Source organism: Patella vulgata, chromosome 3, assembly GCF_932274485.2.
Source record: "Patella vulgata chromosome 3, xgPatVulg1.2, whole genome shotgun sequence".
In the NCBI taxonomy this organism is placed as follows: Eukaryota; Metazoa; Mollusca; class Gastropoda; family Patellidae; genus Patella; species Patella vulgata.
Window position 1 is genome coordinate 65,544,446 of NC_065881.2, and position 12,053 is coordinate 65,556,498.

The window sequence follows — 12,053 nt, forward strand, 5'->3', positions numbered from 1 at the left end:
TAGCATAGCATTATCATCATTACCAGTTGAAGGTGACTAGACAAATAAAGAGAGAAAACTATACTTGCCATTATTACTATAACTGGAATCAATATAAATACTAATCAATAACCTCTAACATAAAGATTCATAGCAGAGGTCTTAATTCAAAGGAGTTCTCTTTAGTTGTCTATTAGTATCCATTCTTGCATATTAATGATGGTCTTTTGTTTCGGCATTGTTTATGTTAATAGGTGCTTATCAGGTTACAGAGACCTATATATTTAAGATTTGATATCTACATATAGGTAGAAAATCCTGGTGTACAAGAATATTTGTGTTGGTTTTAAACTTGAAGTGATTGACACGGTATTAGCAAAGTGTCTGTCAACAGGTTAGATTCACTATATAAACTACTTTCATATGTAAACTGTACCTTATAATATGCGTTAAGACATTAATAAACCTTATCTCTAGCACATAAAACTAGAAATATATATAATAATATATATATTTATTGGTACATGTCCATACATATCATGAATTTCTAATGAACGCGGAAAAGTAATTTATACATAAACAAAATAAATTAATATCTTAAATTCTTTTTTAATTAACTTTTAGCAATTACAATGAACAAAGCATGACATTATGAATTAAGACAGGCAATTTACTTGAAATAAAGCAAGTACATATACTTAGTGTAGACCAGTCATCTTAATCATTAATATATTAGTCAACTTAATGTTTGGGATAGCCAAGAATATGCTAACTGGCAACTTTGCAAGAGAGGGCGTGAAGGGAGGTGTGTCTCCTTAATCCTTAGTAGTAGTAGTTAGTTGTATTTTACGTCCGCTTCCACCGAGGTGATATCGCAGACAATAACGTGTTATGTATACAAGGTGCATGTGAGATTTTGATGCATTATGAAATGAAATGAAATGGGGTTTAACGTCCTACTGTTCTGCTCCGAACTGGGCTAATGAAAGCCACAATACTTGCCCTGAGTCTCTTGAACATGATGGTGTCAGTAGTCATTTAAAGGAGCTAAGTCCTTAACTCAATATCATCCACAGTCTTCAACATTGCAAACACGACTTATTGGTCAATTTAAATCAACAATGATTTTGTTAAAAGTTGGGTTTCTGATATCCAATATATAACTCAAAATGAAAATTTTAAAATTGGCACACATAACTGATTACAAATTACAGTAAAAACAGAAACGATTGAATGTAAATCAGTTTATATACATTCATATTACATTATTATATGGGTTGTGACCCATATGTGTCCATTTCTAAGTGCCAAAGAATAGCGATTTAGCTCCTTTAAAACAACTAGCTTGCAAAATCACCTTTTGGTCGACAAATAGAACGCACACATAGCTTTTGAAATGGTTGCTCATTTCCATATCACTGGAAACAGTATAATTTTCAATATTAAATGTATTTATAAATTTTTGTCAATATCCTGATCAATCAAACAAATTTTGTATTATTGGAATGACTTTTGATGAATCACCATAAGTATATCAGAACATGATTAAAATTGATACTCTTTGTTCTAACTTCTATTTCCTGTAACATTTATGTATCAATTTACAGTTTCAAATTTAGCCTGTGACCAGAAAGATATCATGTCAACAAAGATCAAAGTCATCTGAATCATTGATTAATTCCATCAATTAAATCAACCAAGTCATGACAGATAATGTGACATCTATTACAAATCAATATAATAATACACAGTACAAAATTACACATTTGCATTTTTTCTATCAAAGATAGGTTAACAGGCAATGACAGAAACTTACATCAACAGCATGTAAATCGTCTGAGCAGTCAATAAGGGTTTTTGCATATCTATTATTTTACAGATAATAAGAGCATTTACAATACAATAAAAACTGTTCAAGAGTAACAAACCCATCAAGTAATTATCTCCTAACAGGTAAATAGATGATAATTCTAGTCATTGTAAAAAATTAGAAATACAGGAGTCTTCACATATTGGAAATGGATGTGTGTGAGTTAGTTGTATTTTACTCCGCTTCCACCGAGGTGATATCGCAGACAAAAAGGATGAATGGATGAAAATCAAAAGGCTTTTATGTCTGATGAAACTAACAACTGAATGATAACTCTAGTAGAGCATCCACAAGAGTTTTCAAAGTAATCATGGACCATAACTCTGGTGGTAATTAATAAATTATTATCAAAAAATGTTGATAATAGGATTTTTTTGCATATAAATTTAAAATCAATCAAATATACATTTTAGGCTCTAAAGCACCCACAAGCAATTGTGGAAACAGGCAGACTGATGGATGGGGGTGTATATAAAAAGATATGGCCATAAAATCAAAAGAAAATAAAGTAACCTTGATGTGCCCATATGTTAGGATTAATCGATTTTAATAACTTGTTATGAACCAATATGCTTTCTGGTAAGACAATTATTATATTGTATTTGTCTTTCATTCTGGAATATTAGGACTTTAAACTACAAGCTTGGTATATTAAATGCATTTGTAGTCTCTTCTAATAGACTAAAAACATGATTGAACTGGTCAAAATACCAAGTATTGCAGCTATATGATAGGATTTCTTTTATCTTTGCTAAAACTATCCACACATTACAATTTATGGTTTAACGTTTATCTTCATGATTACACACTTGAACAAATTATAATTCTTGGCTTAAAATAATATATTAGATTTCCAGTATAGAATCTATTTAAATTACAGTATTTTATGGTTTAGTTGATAGTATGTAAAGATTTATCATCCATTACCGTGGCACATTAATCTCTAATGAATCCTGGTGTTTAAATGAAATACAATACTATAGCTTCAGGGGAGTGCTGGTTGGCAGAGTGGTCTAATGCGTGCGCTTTAGATCAAGGTCTGTCATTGAGTCAATTGACAGGCTTTCGATCCAACACTTATGTGTGGCAAGGTGTAGGATCGCCTGTCAAACCCCTTGGAGTTTTCTACATGTATGCCCTATTACACCTCAAGTTTCTTGCCACTACTAAAATCGCAAGGGAATTATTGAAATAAAATTGAACCACACGTTCGTTCCGTATAGATCTAGTATATGTTGATTGGACGTTAAATTTCTCTCTGTGTCTATTTTTCTCATCATAGTTTATTTTGGTTAATAATAGTACGTGTATATTGTATTCAAAGGCCTTAACATAGAGCACCTGTCACAGATATCGTACGGCACATTTTGTGCATGACAATGTCTGTGACAGGTGCCTTACTGTAGGCTTGATTAGACATCTGGTTTGGATGGAATCAGATATAGGCCTATATTTGATATGGAAAAAAAATTCAAAATAATTTGTTGTTAGTTATTTCCCTTTTGGTGGATTACTATTTCATGTCATTTTTCCAAAAACCTTAAAAACTAGTAAATTTCTTCTGAAGTTTCATCTTCTGAAGTTTCATCTTATGCTGGTCATATTGTGCTATCAGAAAATTACAATAACGACCACTTCTAAATTATCATAGAATTTCTTTTTTAATGAATTACATCTGAGAAGATATTTTTTTTTTTCTTCACAGAGCTCCTTAGAAATTCTATAACGGACAGCTTATATATGGTGTTTGAAGAAAAATTCAGTAGTTATGCAAAAGAACTAAAACATATACATACCTTGATACAAGATGATGTTTTCTGAAGTTTCGACTCCAGAAGGTTTACTCTATGATTAGCTTCACGTTCTAACTCATCTACTGTATTAATTAAAACATCATTTTGTTCACCAACATCATTTATATATGAATTTAATATTCTTATCCGTGTCTGTAAAAAATAATATTAGATATCAGAAGTCAGCTCGGAAATAAAATAAAAACTTAACCCTACTGCTTCATTGGTACATGTACATCTTACTGACAATGAAATATATCCAGCATATACATGTAGCACTTGTCCTTATGATGTTGTCATTTTGCTTGATTTGAACAGAATACTGTCCAATTAACATCAGTCTTTGTTTATATTGTCCATGGCATTAATCAATCGGTCTATGTATAAATAACAGGTACATTTTAATATTAACGGATAATTAATTAATATTGTTGCCTGCAGGTTAATTGACTCCCTAAAGTTTATCAATATCCATACATATAGTCAATGGAATCGAAATATGCATATAAAACAGTATACCAAGGCTCCTTAGATCAACCGATATTAAGTCATTTTTTCATACACCACACTCTGATCAAGAAGCATCAAATTTACCTGAATCTATTTTAGATATTAGTCTAACTATTCCTTGTGACAACAATCTGATTAAAATACAGATATATATTTCGTTTCGTTTTTTTATACTTTCGATGGCCTACACTACATGAAGATCTGACAAGTTGTACAGTACTCGAAGGTCGACTCAATGTCAGGGGTCGTACGAGTGGCTTTTGACCCTATGACGTCAGACATTGATTAATCAATCTAGTGGTTTATCCACAGTTCCCTGCATGACACGCCAAGAAGTCGCCGTAACAGACTGTTTCATTGGCTTATCCCTCACTTCAACAAAAACGCCGGTGATATAACAACTCTTCCAGATCCTAGTGTAGTAAAGACAAGTAAAACGAAATTTTGAACTATAAAAAACAAAACGAAATAGAGAACAAGCTAAAAACAAACGCAATTTTTTGTACAATCAGGGGCAAAAATCCAGAAAATTATGGCCTGAAATGTGCAAATATCAAAAGGGAAGTTAAGTTCAGGTATCCGCGATTATCAAAAGGAACCAAGATCTTAGTGTGTAATGGTGATATATTCACACGTTTTTTTAAATTGGATAACAATTGTGACCTCTACAGGGACCACAAGCTAAATACGTGTTTTTTGTTCAATCAAGGGCCATAATTCAGGAAGTTACGATCCGATATGCACGAATATCGACATGAACCAATATCTTTGGGTTATAAACATGTATTTCAAGTTTCACTGAAATCGGATCAAAATTGTGACCTCTAGAGGATCCACAACCTTGATTTACTAGATGTTTACACTATTTGCGTACGAGGGGCTGCCATTTTGTCCAGCAGTTTTGGCCCGATTTTCATGAAATTCAAAGTCAACAAACATTACGGTGTAACAGCTATATATTCGAACGTTTTTTTAAATCGAATAATAATTTTGATCTCTAGAGGGACCACAAGCTAAAAAATGCGATTTTTCGTACAACCAGAGGCCATAATTCAGGAAGTTACGATCTGATATGCGCGAATATTGAAAGGAACCGAGATCTTTGGGTTATAAACTTGCATTTCAAGTTTCATCAATATCGGATCAAAATTGTGGCCTCTAGAGGGTCCACAACTTTGATATACCAGATGTTTACACAATTTGCGTACGAGGGGCGGCCATTTTGTCTGGCAATTTTGGTTCGATTTTCATGAAACTCAACCTCAGACAAAATTACGGAGTAACGATGATATTTTCGAACGTTTTTTGAAATCGGATAATAATTGTGAACTCTAGAGGGACCACAAGCTAAAAACGCGATTTTTCGTAAATCAGGGGCCATAATTCGGGAAGTTACGATTCGATATGCACTAAAATAGAAAGGAACCAAGATATTTGGGTTATAAACATGTATTTCAAATTTCATCAAAATCAGATGACAATTGTGACCTCCAAAGGGTCCACAACCCTGATACACAATATTTTGACACTATTTGCGAACGAGGGGCAGCCATTTTGTCCGTCAGTTTACGAAATTCAAAATCAACCATCCTTAGGGTGTAACAGTGATATATTCAAATGTTCTTTTTAATTGGATAAAAGGTGTGACCTCTGTGGGGTCCACAAGCTAAAAACGTGATTTTTCGTAAAATCAGGGGCCATAACTCAGGAAGTTATGGTTTGATATGCGCGAATATCGAAAGGAACAGAGATCTGTGGGTTATAAACATGCATTTGAAGTTTCATCAAAATCAGGTGAAAATTTTAACCTCCAGAGAGTCAACAACCCTGATACGCAATATTTTGACACTATTTGCGAACAAGGGGCGGTCATTTTGCCCGTCAGTTTCGGTCCGATTTTTATGACATTCGAGCTCAACCATCCTTAGGGTGTAACGGTGATATATTCACCCTCTATGGGGTCCACAAGCTAAAAAAACGTGATTTTTCGTACAATCAGGGGCCATAATTCAGGAAGTTATGGTCCGATATGCACGAATATCAAAAGGAACCGAGATCTGTGGGTTATAAACATATATTTCAAGTTTAAACCAAATCGGATAAAAATTGTGACCTCTACAGTGTTCACAAGCTAAAAACGTGATTTTTCGTACAATCGTACATGCCAATATCGAAAGGAACCATATCTTTGGGAGATAAACCTATATTTCAAGTTTCGTTGAAATCGGATAAGAATTGTGACCTGTAGAGTGTTCATGAAAATGTGGGCGTATAAAAATAAATATTTACTCGACATGCACTGTTTTTACAAGCCCCTAGAATGTTTTAACGATAATCCGGAAGCTACACGCTGACAGGCATTCCTCGACAAGCTTGCCATAGATAGCAGTACCAATCGATAAATTAGTGCGTACAAAGAAAATTCTGACTCACGTAAAAGACATTTAGGCTTTTACAATTATAAAAACATTAGCAGTATTACTAAATATGCACAAATTTTCAACAATATTGTATTGTCAAGTTCAATACTCGCCGATGAAACAAAACAAAATAGAACAAGCAGTGTAAAATCAGTGTTATCTTTTTATAAATAAAACAAAACAACTATCGGACTCACATAAAATGAAAAAAACCCCAAAAAACAGCTGTTACAAATATATCACACAAATGTTCAACAGTCTTTTAAAGGGCCAATCCCGATAATATTTTGGATAATAAAACTGGTTAATTTTGTGTTAAAATCCCTTAAAATCCTCTACCTTAGGGCCGAGCAACTAATTTAGTATATTTGATACGTTTTCAAACAACTTAAATCTGTCAGTCTTAATCTGGAAGTGGGGACCGGTGACCCAAGCTGTATTATGCGGTGTCTTGATAAAACCAGACTTTTATTTTATAAAAATGTGTAGGTGAAATTTACCTTTCGTTATCAAGTACAGCACATGGGTCATTCACTGTATAAACCTCTAAAGGAAGGGGAGTCGATTATCAGGTCACCCAACGAAAGAATTGACCCAAAATCTTAAAAGGGTTACGTGTCCGGATAAGCAGTTTTGACGTTCATGTCCAAGTGACTCAATATTTTGAGCTGAAATTTTGAGACTCTGTTCAATTCGGGATAGTCCCTTTAATTATTCACTGATTCGCCAGACCGAGTCCAAAAAGTCATCAAGTAAATTCTGAACCGTCGTCAAACTGAGTCCAAAAGAGTGTCTGTGTTGAGTCCGAAATGACGTAGGACCCAAATGATGGCCTACGGCTTCATGTACATGAACATCTGTAAATCGATTTCAAAAGTAGCTCAGTGATTCTAAAGGGATGTAGTCATAACGGCTCTATGCCATATTGGCCAAAAACAGGTTTGGTCAAAACAGCCCTACTTTAGTCATAACGGCCAAACTGTTTGGTTATAACTGCCAAACTGTTTGGTATAACCAAACAGTTTGGCCAAAAAATGGTTAAGGCAAGGGCTGTTATTTCTATAACTATAACCCATTCTAAACAGTATGACAGTATATAAATGTACAAACCAGATTTGAATATTCTGAATGCAGTGTATGAATAAAACAAAATGATTTTTTTATGTCTTTTTCTGTATTTATCTTGAATGTAGGGTAGTGGTGTACAGAATATTACCTTTGCTGTATCTTCACCTTTAGTTTCTAATTCATCTAGACGACTCAATTTCTCTTCGTACACTTGTCTAAATTGTCCTAATAAATGCAACATCTGGCCATCATTTTTTGGTGGCGAACCTGATTGCAGCCCTGCCCTCGCTAAACCATACTCAATGTGACTAGTTGAGGTAAGGGACTGTGACTGTGAGCCCCCTAATGCGGAGTCTGTTGACACCCGGTCTGCTCCAGAATCAGATCTTGCTAAATCCTCAAGATATAGCTCGTGCGTTGAGTTTACGCTAATATCTACTGAATATTTTGATGCCATTTTGTTCAAAGTTATAATATGTATCTAGATGTGCATATCTTTTCAAAGAAAACACAATAAAACTCAAGAATATGGGAAATTTACATGTAATAAATAAACAAATAAATAAATAAACGTCTTTCAATTCCGATTTCCGGTTTCTAAAAATAAATATTTTCAATTTCCGTGAGGATTTGTAACCGGTAATTTAATTGGTTAATAGTGTTTCCTATCTTGTTTTCACTAATGAAGAGACTTCCGGTGTAAACAATCTTCTTGTTGACACTTGCTTGAACGGTAGAAGATAAGAAAAGTTATATTTACAAGTAATTATCTTTATATTTTAGATAAATTTTGGGTACTAAATAAACGTGTCGTTAGCAGAAAAGTAAGATCTAATCGATACTATGGAACAGGAACATTGACCCTCTGCACAACAACTTCAACAAGAACTACTATGGCTATTGACAATTGATTTGAGGCTCAAGCAAGGCTGAGTGTAATGAACTAAACAAGAACAAATTAGTTTTGCACATTTATAGTCACTAAATAAACGGTCATGTTATGACCATTTAACCATCCATAAATAATAGACGGAAAAACGGTTACAAGTGTCGGCCATAACATCCGACCCCATTTTACGACTGATTGACAGGCCAGGATAATAAAGACTACTTTTTTACGAAACATAACAGAAAGCTGGAACAAGAAATTGAATTTAGAAACATGCACGTTAGGCAACTCAACAATTGTTTTCAGAACCTTTTAAAAGTAAAATGAAACTACTGCTAATATCATGTTCTTGCCTAACCCAAGTGTTTCAGATATATTTTTTGGACTAAACCAAAAGATGCCGCTCCTAACGGAATAGTTAATGATAAAGCAATTTAAAAAAATAAAACAAACGTAATCTCTAAAGCTGCTGTAATAACCAAAAAGCGAAATATTTAACCATCCATAAATAATAGACGGAAAAATGGTTACGAGTGTTGGCCATAACATCCGACCCCATTTTACGACTGATTGACAAGCCAGGATAATCAAGACTACTTTTTTACAAACATAACAGAAAGCTGGGACAAGAAATTGAATTTAGAAACACGCACGTTTCGCAACTCAGCAATTGTTTTAAGAACCTTGTAAAAGTAAAATGAAACTACTGCTAATATCATGTTCTTGCCTAAACCAAGTGTTTCAGATATATATTTCGTACTAAACCAAAAGATGTCGCTCCTAATGGTATAGTTAATGATAAAGCAATTTAAAAAATAAAACAAACGTAATCTCTAAAGCTGCTGTAATAACCAAAAAGCTAAATATTACTGCTATTCAGAATCGTCAACAATAGATTTTTTACTGCTGTAATAGTTGATAGATGTGTAGAGAATTTCACGTGTGATGGCTATTTATAGACTCATAGACTCTTGTACTGAGTGTTATCGCACTGCGTGATTAGCCAGAAATCAATTCGAGGCAAGCCACTGAAGCGTGCACATTTGCCGTGTCGAGTTCAACTTTCTTTAGGGAAATTTTTCGCTGCACGGGGCACCCTAACTTTGGGTTTGAAATTAATGACTTTTCTATTATAAATTAAAGCCAATCCAAATTGTTTTTTGCTGACCTTTTATCTAGTATTGGCCTACCATTTAGGCCTACCAATAACAGTGCACACTTACTAGACCTGAATCTTCATATCTTTGAATACTGTATCTCTAAATATTGTAATTTATTTGCCCAAATATGGACAACTTGATCCTTAAAGTAATATTTTTCTACTGTTCATGGACATTATTGTATGCTCTTATTAATCTGTTTAACCATCCTCCTTTGACAGTGTATTTACTACTCATTAACGTTTTTCAGATATGGCTAGAAGATGGCGGTTCCCAAGAAAAAGAAATGATAGAATAGCTTTAAGTGTATTCTGTTTTGGTGGTCTGTTCTTGCTTTGGTATGAATTAATCCATATATTACCATCATATTACCAAGATACTGGTAATGGATTGGACCCCAGAATGTATTTCCATATCTTTACAGCCCTATATCTAGCTCATAATATCTATGGCAATATGTTTATGTTGGCAACCACAGATACAGCAGGAAGTGGAATAGTGTGGCCAACGGAACCTTCAACCAAAAATGGCTGGCGTTACTGTGATAAATGTGTGTGTTATTATCCACCAAGATCTCATCATTGTAAAATCTGTGATGTTTGTGTTTTAAAGAGGGATCACCATTGCTGGTTTGCCGGTTACTGTATTGGTTACCAAAATCATAGATATTATATAGCATTAGCTTTCAACATGGTTTTAGCTGGAATTTATTGCAATATCTTTAATTTTGAATTTGTATCCAAAGTCAAAGATGGTTTTGGCATTTGGACCATTTTATCATTTTTTGCACCACATGTAGGTCTTCTGTTTGGTTATTATAATTTCTACAAATTCTTTATAACTGTGCAGACGACAGTTGGGTTGCTGTTAACATTTCTTTTTTCATGGATGCTTTTAATCCAAATCCAACAGTTGCAATATGGACAAACAAAATATGAGAATAAGAAAAATATTAAGACATATGATTTAGGACTTGTTAACAATATGAAAGAGATAGCCGGAAGTAATTGGTATCTTGTGTTAATTTCTCCATTTATTCCATCCAATTTATCAGGAAATGGATTAGAATTTAAAACTAATCTCTCTAAATCTGAGTAATATTAGGTTTTAACCTGGTAACATTCAGGTAAATAATTAGACATATGTAATTTATAGTGTAAACTGTGTCAGCTTAGGAAATTATGTGAAAATTACAGCCACCTCCTCCCTTCCCCAAGCTAGTTTAGGTTGAGTTGGACATTTTGGATTAATTATGTGTAAGCTCTGCACACAATTTATGGAATCAATTTTTGTAATATTGTCATATACTTTTTATTTTGTAAAACTTAATGCGATTGGTTTATTATCTGTAATGACTACTTAAGATTTCACTGTGTCTTACAATTATCAGTGTTCCTTTTAATTAGATTCATTTAGAATTTATTGTATTATAATAATTTATTAACTAATATTTAAAGTAATTGCTGCATTTATACATTTTTACAATTTATATCAGACATTGACTGAAACTGATACAAATATAAATATTTTAACTTGTTATATGATTACCTCTTTATGTATATTGTTTTGCATCTGTATGCATTGAATGTCAAGAATGGAAGTTAAAATCTGCCATTGTATAGTCCCATTTTTTTGTACTTCAACATGATTCTATAGTTGAATTTTATATAGCTCCCTACTATATCAAGCTATAGTTAAGCTATAAGAAAAGTAATTATATTCAGTAAGATCTAATTGTATTTGATATACATACATCTATCTTTGGATCATGAGAGGTTTCTTCATTAGACTAATGTGTTTTGAGTTCTCCATGACTTTAAGCTTTACATATGCTTTTTATATGTTTATCATTATGAAAGATCTGTATTAAGTTTATAGTGTTAGATGTTTTAAATTGTTAAACTGTATTTGTCGGTCTCTTTTTAGATTTTTATAGTTTTGCATTAAACTAATTGTATTTTTTAAATAGATTTTACATAAAATATCTTTTTACAGAAGAAATTACTTTGTTTTTGTTTGAAGTGGTAATGCGAAATTTGGTGACCTTGGGATATTATACATTTGATGTTGGCCTCTGTAGAAGAATGAACATAACAATAATAATTATATTTTTTTGCCCTGTGGATTTAGTTTCAAAAACTGACCTTATTCAGAAGTTGAAAATTTATTTGGGTTGACAAAAAACATACGTATGCCATTATGTTTTTTTATATACTATTATTGGGGCAATGGTAGCTTACAACCTCATCTTTGTCTTCATGGCAATATCCCTTTAAAGTTTAGTCATTACCAACATATTCTGTCAAAAAGATTTATATTAAAAGAATATTTGTCTGCATCTAATTCATTGAAAAGTATAAAGAA

The 12,053-nt window shown here is 33.0% G+C and overlaps 1 protein-coding gene across 5 annotated transcripts in view; it reads right to left on the reverse strand.

The window, feature by feature from the left end:
- Positions 1 to 8,220, reverse strand: part of LOC126816883 (putative leucine-rich repeat-containing protein DDB_G0290503) — a 47,499-nt gene extending 39,279 nt beyond the window's left edge. For 4 of the 5 annotated variants that reach the window (XM_050543669.2, XM_050543670.2, XM_050543671.2 and 1 more), the window contains exons 1-2: positions 7,789 to 8,220; positions 3,646 to 3,795 (exon numbers count right to left, since the gene is read on the reverse strand). In XM_050543669.2, the coding sequence (XP_050399626.1) occupies positions 3,646 to 3,795; positions 7,789 to 8,097 (459 nt within the window). In that variant the 5' untranslated portion in view covers positions 8,098 to 8,220. The remainder of the gene's footprint in view (positions 1 to 3,645; positions 3,796 to 7,788) is intronic. The other variant, XM_050543672.2, reaches the window with a different exon arrangement.
- Positions 8,221 to 12,053: the final 3,833 nt, after the last annotated feature.